We start from the raw sequence: 22,355 nt of genomic DNA, 5'->3' as shown, positions 1-22,355 counted from the left end.
TACAAAAAACCCAAATCAGGAAAATCAACTAGAAGCCACTGCTGAGACAGGAGAGACTTCAATTATCAACACTCTTGTCTCAGCAGGTGATGCAACTGGGGCCTAGAAGTGCATTAACAATTGTTCCAGTCAGAGTTAAGGTGGCCAAGGGGAACAAGTACATTAAGACCTATGCATTCCTTGATCCAGGCAATACAGTAACTAAATGTGAACTTATGAACCAACTAAATGTGAAAGGACGCAAAACAGAGATTCTGTTGCAAGCAATTTGGAAGGAAAACCCTATAGGAACCTATGAGGTCACAGGACTGGAGGTGGGAGACTTGGAGGGCCGCATATATCTGGGCCTGCCAAAAGTTTACACCCAGAACAAAATTCCCATCTCAAAATAAAACATAATCATGGAAGCTGATTTGAAAAACTGGCCTATTCTTAGTGGCATTCAGTTAAAGCAGATATTGAACTCCTCAATGGGACCGATGTTTCTCAGGCAATGGAGCCCTGGAATATAATAAATAGTCAAGAAAATGGCCCATATGCAGTCCAAACCTTATTAGGATGGCTGGAGATTGGACCACTCAGTGCTAGCAGTGCTGCAGAACATTCTGGGCCCATTGCAGCTAACCAAATCTCAGTTGTTGAGCTGAAAGATCTACTCATGAGACAATATAACCAGGATTTCTCTGAAAACATGTATGAGGCCAGATGGCAATATCAGTAAACCACTTGAGGCTTATAGGCTGAAGGTCCATCTCTTTGGTGCAGTATCATCCCAAAGCATTGCTAATTTTGCATTGCATCAAACTGCTAATAACAACCAGGAGAAGTACCCTAAGGAAGTCATGAAGACGTCATGATGACCATTAAGACCAGTTTTCTATGTTGATGATTATCTCAAATCTGTTGCAACAGTAGACCAAGCTATTAAGCTCATCAAAGATCTCAGGGAAGCCTGCAGTACAGCACAGACAAGAAGAACAGCAATAACTGCAATTAGTGTTATGTTTTGGTTCAACAAAAATAACAAAATCTGATGCTTTATATGCTACCAATGCTCATTAATAATCAATGCACAAATCCTGTTCATAACACAGTCAGCCAGTCAGTTCTGTCAGACTCTATGAGATGTAAGCAACTGTAAGAGACCAATTCCAATTTAAAGAAAATTATTTTGAAGAAATTAAAGAAAATGGGCACGATTAAAAAATTATTACTGAATGATGAGAAGTTCCTTAAAATTGACTAACAGAATTATATTTTATAACCATTACTCCCAGAAATGTGAGACTATATCCTGTCACTGTTGAGAGGAAGAGGGAGAGCATGATTTTGTTTTCATTTCTACTTTCTGTGTTATGGTGACAAACACTAAAAAAGGGAAAATTGTAAAACAATAAAACACTCTATAACAGTACAAGAAAGATAGTTTCATTCTGCTGTACAGTTTAACAGCAGAAAAGTTTGATAAACACAACATTTAATGCTTTTTTCCATAAACATGTCTAATATTCATTGTTGTTTGGATGAGGTGTTATGGTGCAGGTCTAGCAAAACTGAGTGGGGAGGAAGTGGACTGAGGAACAATTGTACTTACTGTAAATTCATACAAGGAAGTATAAAGCAGACTGTGGCATCAGAGTGTATGTTTTGCAAAAAACACTGAGATTTCCATCACTGTTGGTCTTGTGATTTTGAAGGGATTATGAGAGAGCATCGAGGTGTTCAATAATGTCAAATAAGAAACATACTTACTGTTGCAATCAGGGAGAGTCCCCTAGCCGAGTTCAGTTCCTGATTAAGTAAATGAATTAAAGACCATGTGACTCAGTTCCTCTTTCACTCTGCCTTATAGGCAGTCACTCTAACACATTAGGAGAAAGTAGCCAGTCCTGATAAACCGCTGTTTCAGGTAAGCGTTGGTGTATATTCGCTGTATGGAAATACATTAACAGACATTTTTTGGAATTTGTTCTCAGATTTAACATTTGTAATGATCCAAATGTATGTCAATGAATATTTATTTGCAATATTTAAAAAAACTAACATACATGGACAGTGTTCCATTGATTCTGATTTGTTGGGTTGGAGGGATGTACTTATTCCACTGATTCCTCTGCTTCAGTTGCAGTGTATTTGCTGAATGAGAATGCATGGATATGTCTGCAAGGGCTGACCTGAATAATGTAGATAACTTTATGATGGAATATTGCTAAATATTGGTCAGAGTTAGTATTTCATGAAGCACTTTGCTGTGCTCTGAGCTAGTGTTTTGGGAAGAATATTTAGATGAAGTATAACTGATGTTTTGGTATGTATAGTCTGAGATGATTGTGTTGTTTTTGGTTTCCAGTTAATAAACAGCTCTTTTACACCTTTTTAAAAACAAATTATTGTGTTGAAAGGAAACCACAACTCTAAATACAGAAAACTAAACACTTTGGCCTCCACTGCACTTCTGATCCACACGGAAAGAGTCTTAAGAGAGCTTTCCACTGTTAGTCACATGTCTGAGATATTTTCTGTTCAGTCAGTCTATTATTCAGTGTGTTCTTAAACTCTTTCAGAGCCCAAATCTTTCATTCAAAGATGCAACATACTAAAGATCAAGCAACATCATCAGTGGGAAAAACAAAGAAAAGTACAAGATAGAATTGGTTAGATTTGTTTCATTCTTGAATGACCAATGGAGCTCTTGATCATAGTCCAACAGCATGTGACACACACAGAAAAATAAAGGTGCTAACTAGAACCAAAAATGGTTCTTCAGAGTGATGCCATAGAAGAACCATTTTTAGTTCCAGAAGGAACCTTTTAGCAAAAATTAACAATTTCTATGGTTCTTTATGGTGCTCCAAAGAACTTTAGCAAAAATAGGTTATTTAAGGAACCATTTTCAACAAGGTTCTTTGTGTATCCAACTGGTACAGTGAAGAACCTCCTTTAAATGGTTCTTTAGATATTTTTCATAGGAAATGGTTCTTTAAGCATTTAAATGACTATGGGTAGGTTGAAAAAGAAGCACATAAAATCAGTTGCTGGTTGTTTATTGACATTTATTTACACTTCATTCAATTACAGATGAGTAAAGTATTAAATAAGTAAGTTATTGAAATGTACACAGTAAGTCCAATGGTGCTTTGAGGTGGTCATTATCCAGCCAGTCAGCTTATTGGATACCCTGAATTCCTGTTTGTCCAAGTCAGTTTTGATCAGAGCTGATACTTCTTTGAGTAGCTTAAATAAGACATAAACATAACTTGTGAATAGTCATCCAATGAGCATTCAGAAATATAATTTGAAGAAGGATAATTTCAAAACATATTCACTATATTAAAATCTAGATGGTACTGCATCTGCGATTGTCTCATTCAAAGTCTATGTGTCATGATGGTAGAAATTGGCTTTTTACTTTGAGTACATTATACATTATTTTATTCCATAAACAGTTGAAACTACAGATATTAGACTTCTATGAGCATTCATAATACATGATAGGAAAATACAAATGTCCCCCCTTCTCTGTAAGTTTCAGCTAGCAAAATGGCAGCATTAAAAAATTTAACGCACCAATTTTTGCAAAGTCTAAATAAAAGTCTAAAATAAATAAGAACTCACTGAACTGCTTGAAAATGACAAATGTAACCTAAGTGTAACATTTAACTCAAACCGTTATAACAGTTACTAACATTTTACAAGCCACAGACTCACTGAAACAGCAACGGTTGGAGCGGCTAACGGTAATCCAGCTATCTTTAGAGCTAATACGTTTTAGCCATAGACTGTGGCGCGCTAACGTTAGCAGAACTAGCGTTTGTAGCCGATTAGCCTACTATGACTAAGTTTACTTTCTTAAGTCTAAGATGGAAGATGGTAATTTACTTAATAAAATTACTTTGCCTTTGCAAATAGGATATAAGAGATATTAACCAGACAACCTTTGAATGTCTCATGTCTCTCTGTCATAAACGTCAGCAGTTATAAGCTAAGTACAGAGCAGAAACATTGCCAAACCAAGCAAATTTTCAGTAACAGGCTACCAATTACAGTGAAAATGCTGAGGTGCGCTCGGTTTTTTTGTCTCTGTGCGGACATTACAGACGGTGTGCAGTGCGTTCTTGTCTCCGCCCCACTCAGTCATGACGTTTGACTAGTTTTTGTAAAAACACAACGTATATCAGGTTAAATAGCAGATTTCATGTCTGTTAAATGTAATATTAAATTCCTAAACTCCTAAACGAACAAGAACTCAAACATTGCTACTTAACGTTATTTAAATTTTCAACTCCTCACCTCTGTGTGTGTCTATGTGTGAGTGAGGGTGAACAAGAACTGCTTGATATTTATTGTTTTAACTTTATTTGTGGTGAAGGTTTGTTTGTTTCCACAATCAGCCAACCACCCCAAACAACTTGATTTATATTTCTTTGGTTCAATAGCAAATGACTTGACATCTACTTTGATAGATAGGACTTGATAATTGCTTAAGTAATTTTTAAATAAACAAGTCAAATGTAATAATTTCTTTGGGTCCCACACATTTGATATATTGTGCTCTGAAATACTGGTCAGACAGAACAACATATTTAGAGATGTCAGCCTGGAATTTGAAAATTTTGATGGGCATATTTCACTGTTTTCTGATGGTATATAACCCAAACAATTAATTGATTAATTGTGAAAATAATCTGTTGATTAATTGAGAATGAAAATATTTGTTAGTTACAGCCCTTCATGTTATCACACAACCAACGGTAACGCCAATAAAAATGAAGAACCTTTAGTACTTTAAAGAACCGTATAAAGAATGCAATGAACCATTTCCTGAATGAAGAGGTTCTTTAACTGGTGATGGTTCTTTGAAGAACCAGCAAGCCTTTTGAAGAACCATTTAAGAACCATTATTTTTCTGTGCACAGCTGAGTTTTAAAGTCATAAAATATGTTGATACTGTCTTAATATGTAATTATTAAAAGTGCATCCATCTGTAAAATGTTTAACATTTGTATCAGATTCAAAAACACAGAAGTTGCAAAAAATGGCAGACTTGGCCTTTAATCTCAGCCTAATTTAATAAACTCCAGCTTGCCTGCTGACTTGTCAGGGGTCATGTGGCTTCTTGTGCAGCAGTGACAGTCAGCTCTTTCACAGGCCTCAGCTGAAGCAGGAATCACCAGCACAAAGCAGTGGTGGAAACAAAGTACATTTTCTCAAGTACTTTGATCCTTTCAGTGATTCTGCATATTATCCAGTATTTTTTACATGTGTTGGAGTATTTGTACATTGTTGCATTGGTATATTTACTCTTTTTTTTTTCATCTCCCACCATTGACCAAGGACTTTACTGTGGCTCTTCAAGTCTACATTGTCTTCAAATGGCTTGGGAAATTACAAAAAAAAATACACAGCCTATAGTGTAGGTCATCTTTATCACTGAGATTAATAAATGTTGTCATTAATTAAAACAAAAAGAGCTGAGGAACTAGTAACTTGTAATGATAAAAATGAACTCCTCTAAATGAGGAAGGTTTGATTTACTGTATTGCTTTCCAAACACTCCTCACAGACCATGTCAACTACACAAAAGCAGAAACTTTGCCTGATTCATGGGGGCAGCTTCATCATTTTAATTTGTATTTATTTATTTTTCACTTTTTATCTCACAACAGTCAAAATGACCCTGTGCTGGTGGTTCCTTCTGGTGGCTTTCATCCCTATGACCTCAGGCACCAATCCTGGAGTAAAGGTTAAGCTAACAGAAAAAGGCCTTGAATATGGTAGGGTTTCCAGCAATTTTCCTCTTTTAGTTGAAAAGTGCCAGTCTCTCCAGAGTTTTCACCATCACGTTTTCTTGTGTTTTGTTAGGCAGACAACTGGGCATGGTTTCAATTCAGCAGAAACTCAAATCCATCAAAGTCCCAGATTTTTCAGGGTCACAGACAGTTTCTCCTATTGGCAATGTCAAGTACAGCTTGTCAAAGTAAGAATGCTCTATATTTAGCACTCCTGGAAATTCTGTTGATAAAATGTGTTATTTTTTAACCAAGTGCCTTTACAAAGAAGCATCTTGTTTATTCCAGTATGTGTATAGTCAGTGTGGGACTGCCACAGTCTGCAGTGAATCTTGTGCAGGGTACAGGCATGAGACTGTCAGTTAGTAATGCCTTCATCAGCCTGCGAGGAAACTGGAAAGTCAAGTATCTCCACATAATGTGAGTGAGAAAAGATCTCCTCATAAAATACATTTTAATCCATTTTGTGAGATTTCTGCTGCAACAGTGACTCCTCTCTCTCAACAGAAAGGACAGTGGCTCATTTGATTTGAAAGTGAAAGGACTCACTATCGGAACAAGTATTGCCATCAAGAGCGATGAGACAGGCCGACCAGCAGTCAGTAATGTCAACTGTGGGGCCACTGTCAGCAGTGCAAGCGTCAAATTCCACGGTGGAGCCAGGTAAAATAAGCCCTGCTGTACATTTGAACCAATGTAAGGGAATGTGAATGTTGAATTTCCAGTTGTATGTATCATGCTTAATGCACTGCATACTCCACTAATTCCAGTGGTTGCTGTTTGTTTCAGCTGGCTGTACAATCTCTTCAGAAAGTTCATTGATAAGGCTTTGAGAAGTGCTATGCAGAAACAGGTGAGGGGAAACTGGCTTTATGCCCACTGTTTTTGATGATCATCCTCCCTCTCTTGGGGTCAGATTCATATATTTTACCACTAGGAGACCTCCTGCAGCTAAAAGACTTGTTCATAAAGCTGCTCAGAGCAACTTCTACAGGGGAACTCTTAAGCTAAAAGATTGGTGGCATCATGGTCTGTGAATGAACTTAGTCAGTATGTCAGTCACTATGTCAGTAAAAGTACCGATAAATTTACATTTAAATACAAGTAAAAGTCCTAGCCCTATATTCAAAATGTTATACACAAGCACAGAGGTATTATCAGCAAAATGCACTTATTCTATATGACATTATTGTTTTTACTGGTGCACCGTTTCACTGTTGTGATATGCGGATAGAGAGATGGCATTTATTTGTTCTTTATTGTTGCAGATGTGCCCTCTAGTGACTAATGCCATATCTGATTTGAACCCTCAGCTGAAAACTCTCAATGGTAAAACATCTATGTACAGTGAAAACAACACACATCAAACATGTACTGTATGTCAAAAATTTATATAATGTTTTACTGATGCTGAATATATAACTGACTTTCTACCTTGCCACAGTTTTAGCCAAGGTGGACCAATATGCAGAGATCGAATATTCCATGGTGTCATCCCCCATAGTTTCAAATTCTTCTATAGACTTCAGTTTGAAGGTAAAGAGTTTTGGTCAGTTGCTGCACATTTATACCACATTTTAGAATCTGAAAGCTCAGTATAATTATAAACAAACAAACTATCATTGTTCTTCCGCTCCTAAGGGTGAATTTTATAACATTGGAAAGCATCAGGAGCCTCCGTTCTCGCCCTCAGCCTTTACCCTGCCATCCCAGATCAACAACATGTTGTACATCGGCATGTCTGCCTTCACTGCCAACTCTGCAGCCTTCGTCTACAACAAAGCTGGAGCCCTCCACCTGTTTGTCACTGATGACATGGTGCACTGCACCCTCCCACCCTGATTTCCTTGATGAATTTACTTTCATGACATCAAACTGATCTACAATCTTTCTCACTCTGTCACAACAGATCCCACAAAGCTCTCCCATCCGACTCAACACCAGGACATTTGGAGCCTTCATCCCGCAGGTGACAACTCATTCTACTGATCTAATAAGAGACTTGACCTTCCTTGGCAATTTGTCAGCTATATCTTGGTGTATTTTCAGATTGCCAAGCGTTTTCCAGGTCTGATGATGAAACTGCTAGTGCAGACAGTGAAACCTCCCGTCACTACTTTTGAACCCAACAATTTGACCGTTCAGGCCTCTAGCACAGTGACAGCCTACGCTATCCAACCCAACACCACACTTTCTCCTCTCTTTGTTCTAAACTTGGTAGGTAATACAGCTGACATGATGAAAAGCCATTGTGTTTGGGAAAAACACTGAGACTTATATATTGTCTTTTCAGGAAACCAGTGTCAGCGCCCAAGTGTTTGTCCGAGGAATGAGGCTGGCTGGAGCTGTCACCCTCAACAAGTGAGTTACAAAAAAAAATCAGGGCTTGTTCTCAGAGGAGAAAAATGGAGCCAAAAGGTCCCTGTAAAGATGAACATCACAGTCTAATTTTACCTCATTTGCACAGAATGACTCTGACCCTAGGGACAAGTTATGTGGGAGAGTTTCAGGTGAGAGATGCATTCTAACACAAGTCACAGTGTGCACCACCCGCATTAACTTAAAAAACTAACCCTAACTCTAACCTACAGGTCAGATCCCTTGACAGCATCCTGCAACTGGTCCTCAAAGTGGTAGTGATACCCAGACTAAATGGTGAGTTTTTGCATTTTCACTTTTGTACGCTATTTGAACTAGGTGCCACATCAAGTACTCAGGCTGTTGTATGCAGATCAACCCCAAGCATGGAGTTCAGGAGTAATTTTTTCGACTCTGTGCTGGGTCCTTCTATATCTGATATACATCTTGTCAGATGAGCTTAATTATCAACATCACCCCTCATGTCCCTGATATGTTCATTTAAACTGATTTGGCATTTAACACTCTTATTATATTGTATTGTTGCAACATTTTAGACATTCAAGCAACATGGCTCTAGAGATGGCTGCTGGTCAGTCCACCACTTGATCCAGACTGAAATATCTCAACAACTATTGGGTGGATTGCCATGAAAATTTGTAGACATATATGACTTACATGATTTAGACAGATTTTATGTCATTCAGATTTACAACGTATTTTGAGTTCAACAGTCTTATGGCTTGGTTCACAGCTAACGTGTCCTAATGGCTCTTGTGTTCCCCTGACTTTTCCTCTAGCGCCACCATGAGGTTGGCGTCTTTGCTTTTAATTGAAATATTTTGACAACTACTGGATGGATAGCTGTGAAAGTTGGTGCACACATTTGGAAAGTAGGACGGATGGTTTGTTATAACTTTGATTCCCTGAACTTATCTAGCACCATGATGTGATCTAAATTTAATTCTGTCTGATATTTTGGTTTATGACTAAATACCTGCAAAACAAAATGCCAAAAGGTTTTCATTCATATTACAACTACTTAGAATGGCAGAAGCAGGACATTTCAACATTTTTTTTTCCATTAATTAGCTATTTTGACTTCTCTGCTTCCAAGTTAAAAGGTTAATGGAAGAAGAAGCCTGTGTAATCAGCCAAACACAGCTGGTAGTTTACTGGTAACTGTGACAATACATATACTAAAGATCAGCTTTGCCAAAGTATTCTTCTCCTGAACACAATTACAGAAATATACTCTAGGGTACAAGTACCTCTGCTTGACAATCACTGGAGTAGACTATGATGCACTCACGGGTCCTCCTAAATGACCTATTGAGAGGCATCAGTTAATTCAAAACTCTGTTACATTAAGTTTTATATAAATTTACATATTTCTCTTTATATATATATATATATATATATATATATATATATATATATATATATATATATATATATATAAAAGAGAACATGTTCCACCTATATCGTCCTATATTTTTTAAATTTGATTTTAAAATTATACAAATCCCTAAAAGAATAAGGTAGGGTAAGGGAATAGAGTATATGTCCCAAACAATTTAATATTTCTGATTTTCAAATTTATTAACTCTGCTCCACAGTTCAACTTGCAAAGGGATACCCACTTCCTGCACTTGGAAAGATGAAGCTTGTGAACACTCAGCTTGAGGTCCTGAAGGTCAGAGATGTTCTCTATAAAACTGCATGTTTTGAGTTAGCTGTATGTATTATATGAGTGGCATTTTAATGTAGAATGATATAACATTAAGAAATTGATAGAAAACACCTTAAATATGTTAGTAACTGCCACTGCTTTGCTTTATTTTTCACCAGGACTACATGCTGATTGGGACAGATGTTCAGTTTACAGGTTAAACAACATTTTCTTTAAAAATCCAAAGTTTTCTGTCTACACTGGGGCATGCCATTATGAAGGAGCAGCAACAGTACAACTACCTGACAGAGAATTTTCCAAGAAATTGAGTGATGTGCCTCTCTTAAAAGCTTGAGAAATACTGATCTCCAGTTTGCATTTGGATCTCACTTCAGATTTTTTAAAATCATTTTTTGGGTTTTTTTAAAAACTATTTTTCTTTTAAATATGAACTCTATCCAGCTTTTCTACATGTAGATGAGAGCAGTGAACTTCCACAAAGGGTTACTGCAGCCCAGGAGACATTTTGCGAAATGGGGTTTGCTGGTGTCATCGCAATCATCTTTTTTGAAATAACATACTTCTTCCAAAGCAGATCACAGCACTTTCCACTGCTGACTTTAGGCAAATTCTTTCTCAGAGGTTCTGAGTTTGTAGCTCACTGAGCGAATAAATGTGCTGATCCATGACATTTTTCCGCCAGTTTGGAAAGTCTCCCAAAAAATACCATGACATCAATCAAGCACCACTGCCTGTGGTAAAACCAACAGTATTGTTTTAATTTACATCATCCAAACAGGTTTCAGTTAAGTAGTTCAATATGTACAATATGTGTCAGTCAAGGGCAGGTTTCAGTCATGGTTGTGTCTGTGCCTCTCAGGGAGCTGTGACTGAGAGCTCGACCTCTCAGGCTCTGCGAGTTGGCTGACAATATCTACATGAAAGACAGAAAACATTTTTAAAAATTAATGATTGAACAATGAAATCTCTGAAAGTACCACATAATGTTGTAATTGTCTGGACTGTAATGATTGTTGAAATGATGCAATCCTTCCACTGACTGGTAGAAATCAGTTTGTTTCATGCTGTAATCTTTTACCTTACCTTTATGATTTATATGGCACAGCACAACATGAGTTTTAAAAAACAAACAGACAAAGTAAAAAATAATTTCAATTCAGCCTAGCCATTACTGGGTTTTTGAGGGTAAAACCCAGTAAAGGTTTTATTATATTTTATTATTTTAATATTATATGATGATATCATGATATCGCCATTTTACTACTGAGTCATTTAAACAAGTGATAAGAACACAGAGGAAATAAGAGATACAGAAAACTCTCAGGTGAAATAACTAAATTGTTCTATCTTTAGCAGAAAATAGTGTCCTAAAATAGTTTAGGCATGCCAGGACAGCAATTTCTTGTTACTTATCTGGCAGCACTACTAAGATTAGTGCTACTAATAGATCATTAATATCAATCATATCTTTCAGGCTCTAGTTTTTTGAGGAGCATTCAAAAATGTGTTGACTCTTTTAAGATGTACTATCTGTATGAACCAAACCCTACCTTCACCAGCACATAGTCTCCAGCATTAATTGGTGCAGTGTCGGATTCTGGAGCCTGAGCAGCAACATCCTCTTTGGGGAAAATCACTTTCATATTGCCATCAGTTCTGCCGCACAGGTCCTCGGCAGATCTTTTACTTTCCTGCATCAAAATGGAACCCAGAGATGAGCAGTGTTGCCTGGTAACAGGTTACAGTAACCCAGTACAGTGGTAATGACTACTTTTACCCGTAGTGAGCAGTGTTACAAATAACTAATTCAATTTCTGTAATGCTATATGAAATAAACGAGACCCCCTCTTCCTCAAGAGTGTGGTTGAAATCACAGAAACTACTGATCATCCTGCCTCAGTCTTCAATCATGTTGTTTGGAGGTAAATAAATAAAAATATCCAATCCAGAAACTAGTGTTTAGCCCTCTGCTGCTGTTTGGAATAATAAACATAGGTATAGTATATATCTGTCCATTTTCTAAACCACTTATCTTCTACAGACTCACAGTAGGGTGGTAAACACGTAGTAGCTGTAATATATCTACAGCTATTTATTAAGGAGTGAATCTAATGTTGCTGATTAGTCAGCGTTGAGCCCTGTGTGCAGTACTCACTCCCTCCACCAGGACAAGCTCTGTGCTGCCGATGAGAGCAGTGTTGACCCTTGCAGCTTCCTCCCTGAATACACTGATACACTCCTCCAGCCTCCGCTGCTTCACCTCTGCTGGCACGTCATCCTGTAGCCGATGGTAGGCGTGGGTTTTCTGAGAAAGACAATATGGATTTAAGCTTTTAAAAATAACAGCTTGGATTTAATTCTAAACTTGACAAAACATTTTTGGGTGGTATATACATTAAGAACCCACAGATACTCACCTTTCTCATACTGTAGGCAAAAAGGAATCCCACATTGTAGCCCACCTCTCTGATCAGAGTCAGGGTCTGTTGGTGGTCGTCCTCTGTTTCACCACAGAAGCCTGAGATGAAGTCGCTGCTGAGACTCACCTCTGACACAGAGACACAAATACACATTATTGTTATGGGTGAATCTAACTACTCCCCAGTAAAATATCACACTCTCCCTAGGAATGCCAGTCTGCCAGGCTAACCACAAATGAAATTTCAGGCAATGCTCAAAATATATAAAAGGTGTTTAGTGATTTTGGAGATGTCCATGTGTGTTTGTGTGCACGTCTGTCAACAAAAGCTATAAAAATTGTGGGGGGGTTTTCACTCTCTTTCATGTTTATGGATCGGTCTCTCTGCAGAGACAGCAATGTTTTTCATCAAGAAGTGTCATTTCCTTTTAAGTGATTTTTCTGGGTTGCATTCGGGCACATTGTTCCAGTTTTACTACCATACTAATGGCATTTGAAGGTCCAAGTATAGCTTTGGCATATATTTAGATAAATAAGGTATTTTTTCATGAAACAAGAGCCCATTTTATGGAGAATTCGTATCAATCAATCCTAAAACACATACTGTACTACACAGCTATTCAAGATTATACCAAAGCAGACAGCATTTTCACTTTGTATATGTTAGAATATCTGCAGGGCCTTTTCCATTGTGCAACTTGAGGACAACTCAAAGTAGTGTAAGGATTCTTTACTTTGTGCAAGTGCAAGATAGCTGGAATTTTATCATTTTATAAAGTCAGAGTGAATTAAATGTATTTCTCAATAGTTTTACCTACAGAGGGGAGACAAATTAAAGGAAAAACTTGATTTCTATAACCTACCTGGGATGATTCTCTTGATGTTTTTCACAAGATCAAGGTATGCCTCTCGTGTGTAGCTATAATTTTTTGAAGGAAAAGACACGTTATTAGAACACATATTGACATTTTGGGAGACTTAATAAACACTTGTGGAAACTGAACTGCTTTGAGTCTGGGAAAAGTGTGGTGGTCTCTTACCCACGGCGCATTGCTTTCAGGACCTGACTGCTCCCACTCTGTGCTGGAAGGTGAATCTGCTTGCAAATGTTTCCTCGCTCTGCGATCAGATGCAAAACCTGTGAACACCAACACAAAAACCAGGTCAGCAAGCCTCAATTCAAGCCAAGTTAATATGGTAAGTATACACAGAAATTTTCAGGGTTTTGTTGGAAAATGAGCCTTGTTTTGTTAAACACCTATTTGGAAATCAACATTGGACTGTAATGAGATTGTGTGATTTTTATTGAAAAAGGTACCTCATCTGGAAAATCCTTGGGATGAGGGGAGGTGAATCTGATCCTCATGTCAGGATCGATGCGTGACACTCGGTCCAGCAGATCAGAGAAGCGCAGACCACCCTGTTTTGTCCGGTACACTGTCTTAAAGCCCCGGCTGAGCTGGGTTGGGTCTGAGCCACAGGACTGTTCTGATGTGTCTCTGTAGCTGTTCACATTCTGACCCAGTAATGTCACCTCCCTCACACCCTGAAGAAAACATCCACACAGGTGTTGCATAAATGCACAAAATAATCATTGGAAAATCCAATCGTTGTATGGTGCACCACCGTCCAGTTTTGGGATGGAAATCAGGAATATTAATTTTGATATCAATATTCCGCATTAATATCCACACCTTAAATTTTAAGCAGTCTGATATCTAAGATCGTGATTTCTCAATCCAGGGATCCGGCTCACCATTGCAAAGAAACACACAAAACTGCTGGTTCTACATATGTATTTACAATTTAATGATTACTTAGGTGAATATAGTGAAAACATGTGAAATAAAAATAGAAATGTAAGGATGATCAAACTAGCATGGTGAACTACCAGCAGGTAAAATGAGCAGAGTGATCTGGTGGAAGCAAATAGGTTTAGTCTGTAACAATAATGTGTTTGTACTGAATTTGGAGATGTCCATCAATGGCGGAATTAAAGTTTACTTATTTTATCATCAACCCTTGTCACGAGCAAAATGTTAAGACCGGCCTACTGTGAATTCCAGCTGCAGACTTGGCTGGAATCCAGGCGGCTGAGGTTGCAGTGGTAACCATGGAAACGCAGGATCCAGGTGGATTCTCCCGGAGGCCGTGTCTCCAGTTAACACGGTGACGGATTCTGCCAGTGTCTCAGCGGTTCATTTTTAGTTGCCTAGTTACTCATAGACTTTCTGTCTCGGCAAACTTAGTTAGTTGGTTTCTTTGCAGGCGGTCGTGTAATCTGCGGGCCGCTCTTACTCACGTAGTCTGCTTAACGTTTCCTGGATAACTTTAGAAGAGGCTGTGTTGGCCAGATGACTCTAAAAAAAGTGTAAAAAATCTTCAGGATAAAAACGCAGGATTATCAAAATAAGTTCTATGTATTCAGATACTTTTGTTGCTTTGGCTTAACTTGACGTATAGACAAAAGAATAAGTTACTTGCGGAGCATGTGGTGGAAAGAGAACAAAGGAACATAGAAAAGTAAAGTGCACAGGGAGTGGCTACGTAGCTTGGAACTGATTTCAACCAAAGATTAGATTAGATAAGATTAGAAGAGATACAGTATAAAAAAATACTATATAGCACAACACGAAAAAACAGGCAAACATAACATAGGCCTAAAAAAAATAGAATATGTACAAACAAAATATATGTACATACAGTATGTGCAATATATGTACAAAAGCAGAATGTCAAGTTTTTATTCCACCCTCTGGTTTGGGTTGTAAACTAGTGTTAAGTGATTTGTTGAGTGAGGTAGTTCCTTCCCTCTTTGATGTCCTGTGCCACTAGTCTAACGGTGGCTGGAAGGAGGCTGTTGTGGAGGCGAGCCCTGTGAGCACAGATGCTCACTGACCTGAGGCTGACCTCAGGTTGTAGCCTGAATCCACCCACTGAAACAGAGCATGAGCTGGGTGATGTTTGTCCCTGAGGATATTCTGTGCTTTCCTCTGGCAGCACTTGGTGTATATAGTGTCCATGGAGGGGAGACTGGAGCCAATGACCCTTTCTGCAGTTTTTATGACCCGCTGCAGTGATTTCTTCTCAGCCAGGGTGGTGTTGCCATATCACACTGTGATGCCGCTGGTGAGGATGCTTTCAACAAGTCCTCTATAGACTTGGGTGGGGGGCTGGCGTTTGAGTCCTGCCTTCTTCAGCATCCTATTGAAGTGCAGCCACTGTTGAGCTCTTTTTCACTGTTGCTACAGTGTTGTTTGCCCAACTGAGACTCTCACAGATGTGAAGGCCCAGGAACTTATGGCTGTCAGTCCACCATGGTTGCCTTGATGGTGAGTGGCTGCAGCAGGGGGACAGTTCAGTTCTCTGGTTTTGTCTATGTTAAATACAAGATTGTTGTCATCTCCCTAGATGGCGATCTTGTGAACCAAGTCCCTGTAAGATGACTCATCACCCTCTCTGATGAGTCCAAGGATGGTCGTATCATCTACATACTTAATGATGACATTATTGTCCTGGGTGGAGGTACAGTCATGTGTCTAAAGTGCAAAGAGCTTTGAACTTAGGCAACAGCCTTGAGGGGTCCCTGTGGTCACTGCAATCTTGGCAGAGACCTTCTTTTCCATTCACACCACCTGTGGTCTGTCTGTAAGAAAGTCTAAAATCCAGTTACAGGTGGGTGTTGGTACTCCCAGGTCTGCCAGTTTCATTGGCCTGATAGTGTTGAAGGCGGAGCTGTAGTCCAGGAATAGGATCCGTGTATAGGTGTTGTGAGTGTCCAGATGTTGCAGGATGTAGTGATGTGCCAGAGCCACTGCATCGTCCGCTGATCTATTTGAGCAGTAGGCAAACTGAAGGGGGTCCACTGTGTCTGGTACCACAGAGTTTATGTGTTTTAGGACCAGCTTCTCCAGGCACTTCATGGCTACAGATGTGAGTGCCACAGGTCTGAAGTCATTTATTGTGGTGGCATTTGCTTTTTTGGGGACTGACACTATAACAGATGATTTGAAGATGCGAGAGACTGTTTCCTGTGAAAGAGAGGTGTTGAAGATGTCTGTGTACACCTCTGCCTCTGTTCTGCACAGGTCCTCAAGATTCTCGGTTCTACACAGTCCGGTCCTACAGCCTTTGCGGGGATTTACCTGCCTTAAAACCCTGAGGACCTGTCAGTGTGTCATCTGGAATGGTGTCTCCTCTGGACTGCAGGGAGTCTTTAAGTGCTGGTCAAAACAGAGTTTTTACTCTCTTTGAGGATAGTGTCAGGTTTAAAAGGCAGAGTGAAGTGGTCTCAGCCAATCATGGTTCATTGTCCTCACTTTCTTTGTCTTAGTTAGAGCTAAATATGATCTCTTAATAAACTCTAAATTATTAATCTGAAATACTTGGGCGCACATGGCATATTCGCCTTCCATCATGATCAATTAAGACATTGTATAAGACGAGATATAACTTGGTGGCACTAATAATTAAAGAAAGACAATGCATTAATACAAACGTGAATCAAAACACATTACTTGCAAATCTTAATACAATGAAGCTGATTAACTGATAAAGCTGCAAAAGAATATATTGTGTTAAGCATTAGTAATAAATGAGTGGCATTACAAGACATGAAGAATCATTTGATTCCAATACCTGAAAAACATTGTGTCTAACCTCTTTAGTTAAGCTTCAACATGGTCAATAGATGGCAGTATGGTTCCATGGCAAATATTTGAATTAATTCCTCACATTATTATCTTAGCTTAGCAACATCATAGAAAATTCAGATTTTGCTTTACAAAATGGCCAGACAATGATTTCATATGGTTTCAAACATTAGAGGATTGTGTGCAAGGTTATCCTGGAATGTGAAAGCGTAATTTATGACCAGAGCTCTGGTGCAGAGAAAGATAAACAATGGAGGAAGAGACCCTGGTTAGGTCTGTAGATCTCAGAGGGCCCAATCCGCATAGTTCTTTTTCAGGTTACTTTCCTGATAAAGTAACAGTGGAATGTCTGTCCTAATATTGCTATCAGTGCATGTCTACTTGTTATAAGCAAGTGTAGGAAATGGACTGATTTTAGTGTTGAGGTTATAACTTGCCTGGTCAGACAGCATACGAACTTCCTCAAGAATGGAGCTGACAGGCCGACTCCTCTCCCTGCCTCGGGTGAAGGGAACAATGCAGTAACTGCACATGTTGTCACAACCTCGCATGATGGAACTGCCGGGCCAAAAGACACAGAAAATCGTCAGTTTCCTATTACAAAGAAAACTGGACTGACAGGAGTGTGTGGAAGGCAAATAACTTCCTCCAAAACCATCCTTGCTCTGCTAAAAAAAAATCCACATACTCACACAAAAGCACTGTATCCCTGAGGAGCATGGTGGACAGGCATGATGTCAGCGTATGTCTCCTCTAAAGACAAAAGCACATTGCTCGCCTGTTGACCTCCATCAGCTACAGTCAAGAGGTGGGGAAGATCCCGATAGGCATCTGGACCAGCAAGCACATCTACCAATTTCTCCCGCTCCAAGAGATCAGTTTTTAGCCTCTCTGCCATGCAACCTGGAGAGACACAACCATTATCATTTCTGTGTGGCCACTGTAAGATAATTACATACGAGTACATTGGTGAACTCACTTACCTAAGATCCCAATTTTCATTGGTGTGTGTGTCTTCAACCGTTTCCTTTTCATAGCTGTTAGCTGTTGTAGTCTATTCCAAATTGTCTGTTCAGCTTTTTCTCTGTTAAGGAAAGAGTTGAAGTCTCTCCATTAGTTGGTGCACCTGATTTAGTCAGTGTGTGAAAATATTGTAATGGCAATTTTACAAAGTTTATATAATTGCTGCATGAAAAAAGGAGCTATTTAGGTTATTCCTCACACTGTAACATTCTGAGTCTATTAAGTCTTTCAAGTTATAACATTACCATACCTTATAGAGCATGTAACCAGAAGGACAACATCTGCCTGTAAGCACAAAGACATCTTGAGTTTACTGTGCTGACATAAGTTATATTAATATGGTAAAATATAGATAGCGCTCTACTGTACCTCATTTAAGTCAACAGTGCGTTCATATCCCCTCCTCTGTAGTATGGACCAGGCTATCTCTGTATCATTTACATTCATTTGACATCCATAGGTTTCAAAATACACTGGAATAAAACAAAATACTAGCTTAGCATTTGTCTCAAACAATTTAAATGAACTTCGTCAATAGCTTTCAGTGAAACAGACTAACCTTTCCTTGAATTCCCCATCTCCAACTCCTGTGAAAGATAACCATGTGTGTCGGAGTATTCTCCATCTGCAGCATGCGTCCTAATAACTGAAACTCCTTTGATGAAATCCTGAAAACTTGGACCAGAGGCCAACTGAGTCTTGAACTTGTTCACAGTTGTCCTCCTCTCTCTTGAGGTGACACGGGTGTTAGCTAAATTACAACAATATCTGGGTTGGATACGCCTCACAGGTATCCGGTACTGGGGAATAGCAAACGAGGGTTTTAAAGTCCTGAGGTATTGCATGCTTAGCTAGCAATAGCACACACAACACAACTTGGAGGATTTAGCTCAAAGTGAACGACGTAGTGAGCAGTTGTAGTACTGCCTAGCATATGATAATGTGTCCCACGTTTTCCTTGTTGAATAAATTACTGTATCAGTAATTAATTACTGCAAGTAATTAATATGGAATCATCTCGTATCTCGCCTTTAGACAAAGTTGTCTCTGGTACGTCAAACTTCGCGGTCCGTCTGAAACCAACCCTCACTGAAAACTCCGTTCCGTCGAAACGGTGAGATCTCTGTCTTAGTCTCGGGCTTCAGGAGGTAGACTTCACCCCATTAAAGTTGGCCCAGAAACGGAATACGCTAATGTTTGTTTATCATAAAAAACACTTCTCATATGTTTGCTATCTCTCCATCCACAGCACCAGCGGCGAAATATAGGATGTGCACAATGTAAACCCTTAAAGCAATGCAACATGTAGCCCTGCAACAATAATCTCTCTTTTTTAAGTGTCATGGGGTTGTTTAATCAAAAATACTTACATTTTTGGAGCAGCAACACGCAGTGTAATGTGTTGTTTCCATGAGTTGCTTTTTTATTGAGTAGCATTCAGTAGCATTCTTTTAAAGGTTCTCCTATTTGTTTGATTACTTGTTTGTTTGTTTGTTTGTTTGTTTGTTTTTCTCACCAGGGTCCATTGGATGGACAAGATTCTCTGAAATGTAGATCCATAAATAATTTTGTATTTCTTCGACAAGCAGGTGTATTTTATTATTATTTATGTAGTAATGTACTGACAATTTGTTATCATTTTGTTCCTATATTCTTAATTGTTATACTTGTAAATTGTAACTCTTGTACCATACAGTTGGCATTTCTGTATTTCATTATGCCAATAAAGCAAACTTGAATTTTTATTTGAGAAAGTAAGAGATTGTCAGAAAGAAAGAGAGAGAGCATGCAGACAGTTCAGCTCAAGGAGAGAAAGAGAGAGAGTGATCATGTGTGATGTGGGAGTGACTGGGAGCCACAGGTCCAGTATAAACTGACCATGGATACAGGGATAACACACAGTACTGTTCCAGTGTTCCTTTTGTCCAGTGTTTCCTGGCAGTGAGTGATGATGAGAGTGGAGGGCACCAAATAAAGAGGAACTGCAGGGACGCTCAGAATTCACATAAAAAAATTAGGTAACTCCAACAACACAGTGTAAATGTATTGTGTATATGTATATATATGTAATATCTGTGCTTTGATCATTTTAAACATCTTAAATTTGATGTTGATATTTTCCATCACAGCATACATCTCCTCCGACTGCAAGTTCAGTGCCTTCTGCAGAGCGACAAGGCTGGTTGAGGGAAACTGTGGTTTCAGCATTTTTTTTAATGTAATTTCTACTCCTCTTATTTATTCTAGCTGTCCACTCTTCTCCAGGACTAGCTGTGATGATGGAGAAAGCTGCATTGCTGCTGTTTTGTTGCCTGGTCATGTCTTTGTCAGGCTCCCCGCTCTACCCATCCATTAGGTAAGTCCTGACAGATTTACTAAAATTTTTCCATCTTATCTCCATTATTACTGTTTTTTATCTGTATTTAAAGTTATTAAAATTGATAATGGCTGGTCAGCTCAGCTGTTGTGATTTGCAGATGCCTATTGATAAGAAAGAAATATTGTGTGGAGGTTTATTACTTGAATAAAGGATTTTTAAAATCAAATACTGACAGATCACAACACCACTCTAAATGCACTCCATAGATTATGTGCATCATGAAATGTTGCTAAGATTTAGAGAACAGCTGAAATGGTTTGACAGCTTTACCAAGAGAGATGAAAAACATGCAGTTACCTTAATATATACAACCAAAAGATGAACATGTGTAACGAGACACAGAAAATAACACTGATGTGAGGTCAAGGTTGAAAGATAATGACTTGAACCCAGTGTCAAGGCTAAAAGAATGGCCATGTCCATGTATTAGTAGTGTATGATGTTTTTAATCTTTCACTGGCTATTTTGCATGTCATAGCTTTGCCCTCTGCTCTTGTTATGCTAAAAGGGGTCAAGATGTCTGAACTGGTCACATTTGCGTTACATTTACACAGCACCTTAATCACACTCTATTGTGTGAAATATGTCACTTTTTTTTTTTTAGGATTTTGACATTAGAATGACAATACTTTTCTTACATTAAAATCCAACTCTATCATCAAAACTCTGCGTTATGATTAAATCAGTTTCTGTTTTTGGTGAAAAACTGAATACATTTAAATATCAGCATGGTATATTATAATGCAATGTTCATTACACTACACTACATTCATTAAGTTAATGGGGATATTTCTCAGGTTTGGCCAGAGGGATACTTCCATCCTGATGACATCCTCTATAAATAATCCAGCCGAGAAGCAGCAGGGTGACACAAGTCCTCCTATGGAGCAAGCAGAGTTACGGTCAGTATGTTAATATGGACTGAGTGGTTGATGTAATGTATGGCTTGAAGGGTCAGTTTACTTCAATTACAAAGAAAAAAAACACATTTTCTCAATTTATATATATCAATACAATGCAGAGAAATTTTGTTTTTGAGACTTCTGCCTCCACCACAATACAATACAAGTGAATGGAATTTCTTCTGTGGTGCACACAGCATTTACATTTAAGGCTGAATTTATATTTCACTGTATTCAACAGCAGCATGTCCTTTCAAACAAAGTGCCTCAGAGACTGAGGATAATTAACAGACCTCACTGTGAACTGTTTTTACAGGGATCATTAATTCACTTGAAAAAAGTTCCAAAGAAAACTGTTAATAGCTCAGAAAAGGATATCTCAAAGACCATTTGTGTTAGATAAATATGCATTTTTTTCCATTTTAGTAAACTGAAACTTAAAGCTGCACAATTGTAAATTCCCTTCAACAGCATGCCCAGACAGATAAGAGATAAAACAACAAGAATGCTGTTGTGTAATAACTGAATTTATGTAAACTGTCCACTTTCTGATTTTAGCTCAGGACGTCACGCTGATGCCATCTTTACAAACCGTTACAGGAAGGTCCTGGGGCAAATCTCTGCCAGGAAGTTCCTTCAGACAATCATGGGCAAACGGCCTGGGGTTGGTAGTACATAAGGGACGAAGTCACTCTAATGTATTCAAATCCAACAAGAGCAATGCTCTGTGTTTTCAGGGTACCAATAGAAATACATTGTAATATGAATTGTTGGTGCTTTTTCCATAGTGATCAAAGTGAGAGCTACATGAAGCGTCAATCAGATATCTATGAAGGGACCTATAAAGAAGATCTTACATCCATCCAGAGAAATCAGAGATACAGAGGAGTGCATGGGAATGCCATGGGGCCAAGGTAAATCAATACCATCGAATCTAATACATCCTTGGAAGCTCAATCATAATGACACATTAGTCTCACACTAAGATTTTTCTCTTTACAGACTGCTGAGTTGAGATTTGTGGATTGGACAAACAGAAAGCTGTCAGTGCTCACCATGGCTGCACTTTTCATAACCATCTCTGCTTGTTTTCTTATACTTCCTCCAACCTGTTCTTCACAAATGATAATGATTCTGTC

At 38.6% G+C, this 22,355-nt stretch overlaps 3 protein-coding genes across 4 annotated transcripts; 2 read left to right on the top strand and 1 right to left on the bottom strand.

Moving 5' to 3' along the window:
• The first annotated feature begins 1,764 nt into the window (after nucleotides 1-1,764).
• LOC108886579 (bactericidal permeability-increasing protein) lies at nucleotides 1,765-10,508 on the top strand. 2 transcript variants are annotated; one of them, XM_018681524.2, is made up of 16 exons: nucleotides 1,765-1,909; nucleotides 5,667-5,774; nucleotides 5,863-5,977; nucleotides 6,078-6,209; nucleotides 6,297-6,452; nucleotides 6,579-6,642; nucleotides 7,058-7,118; nucleotides 7,234-7,325; nucleotides 7,431-7,607; nucleotides 7,699-7,758; nucleotides 7,839-8,006; nucleotides 8,083-8,150; nucleotides 8,257-8,299; nucleotides 8,381-8,444; nucleotides 9,767-9,843; nucleotides 9,999-10,508. In XM_018681524.2, the coding sequence occupies exons 2-16, from the start codon at nucleotides 5,672-5,674 to the stop codon at nucleotides 10,038-10,040; spliced, it is 1,422 nt and encodes a 473-aa protein (XP_018537040.1). In that variant the 5' UTR covers nucleotides 1,765-1,909; nucleotides 5,667-5,671; the 3' UTR covers nucleotides 10,041-10,508. The 2 variants fall into 2 exon arrangements, with proteins under 2 accessions (XP_018537040.1, XP_050930615.1); XM_051074658.1 differs by lacking the exon at nucleotides 1,765-1,909 and adding an exon at nucleotides 5,363-5,413.
• A 64-nt stretch (nucleotides 10,509-10,572) lies between these two features.
• cdk5rap1 (CDK5 regulatory subunit associated protein 1) lies at nucleotides 10,573-19,047 on the bottom strand. Its single transcript, XM_018681523.2, has 13 exons — nucleotides 18,494-19,047; nucleotides 18,304-18,407; nucleotides 18,185-18,219; nucleotides 17,895-17,995; nucleotides 17,604-17,814; nucleotides 17,349-17,469; nucleotides 13,578-13,805; nucleotides 13,300-13,397; nucleotides 13,123-13,178; nucleotides 12,258-12,388; nucleotides 11,996-12,145; nucleotides 11,391-11,531; nucleotides 10,573-10,753 (listed from the first exon to the last, which is right to left on the bottom strand). The coding sequence occupies exons 1-13, from the start codon at nucleotides 18,777-18,779 to the stop codon at nucleotides 10,658-10,660; spliced, it is 1,758 nt and encodes a 585-aa protein (XP_018537039.1). The 5' UTR covers nucleotides 18,780-19,047; the 3' UTR covers nucleotides 10,573-10,657.
• Nucleotides 19,048-19,911: 864 nt separating this feature from the next.
• On the top strand, nucleotides 19,912-22,231 carry ghrh (growth hormone releasing hormone). Its single transcript, XM_018681526.2, is given in 6 exon segments — nucleotides 19,912-19,952; nucleotides 20,182-20,290; nucleotides 21,112-21,216; nucleotides 21,775-21,903; nucleotides 22,005-22,130; nucleotides 22,219-22,231. Coding segments are annotated over 5 exon segments (453 nt in total). The 5' UTR covers nucleotides 19,912-19,952; nucleotides 20,182-20,210.
• The last annotated feature ends 124 nt before the right edge of the window (nucleotides 22,232-22,355 follow it).

Source organism: Lates calcarifer, linkage group LG12 (assembly GCF_001640805.2).
Source record: "Lates calcarifer isolate ASB-BC8 linkage group LG12, TLL_Latcal_v3, whole genome shotgun sequence".
Taxonomy (NCBI): domain Eukaryota; kingdom Metazoa; phylum Chordata; class Actinopteri; family Centropomidae; genus Lates; species Lates calcarifer.
This window is presented reverse-complemented; position numbering and strand designations above follow the sequence as displayed.

What these genes read in the sequence shown, in the direction of transcription:
- LOC108886579 (XM_018681524.2), top strand. Translation starts at nt 5,672, where the DNA reads ATGACCCTGTGCTGGTGGTTCCTTCTGGTGGCTTTCATCCCTATGACC. An exon ending in TCAGCTGAAAACTCTCAATG is followed by an intron (nt 7,119 to 7,233) that starts GTAAAACATCTA and finishes ACCTTGCCACAG; the next exon opens with TTTTAGCCAAGGTGGACCAA. An exon ending in GTTATGTGGGAGAGTTTCAG is followed by an intron (nt 8,300 to 8,380) that starts GTGAGAGATGCA and finishes TCTAACCTACAG; the next exon opens with GTCAGATCCCTTGACAGCAT.
- cdk5rap1 (XM_018681523.2), bottom strand. Translation starts at nt 18,779, where the DNA reads ATGCAATACCTCAGGACTTTAAAACCCTCGTTTGCTATTCCCCAGTAC. An exon ending in AATGAAAATTGGGATCTTAG is followed by an intron (nt 17,815 to 17,894) that starts GTAAGTGAGTTC and finishes GTGTCTCTCCAG; the next exon opens with GTTGCATGGCAGAGAGGCTA. An exon ending in TTGCCTACAGTATGAGAAAG is followed by an intron (nt 12,146 to 12,257) that starts GTGAGTATCTGT and finishes TGTCTTTCTCAG; the next exon opens with AAAACCCACGCCTACCATCG.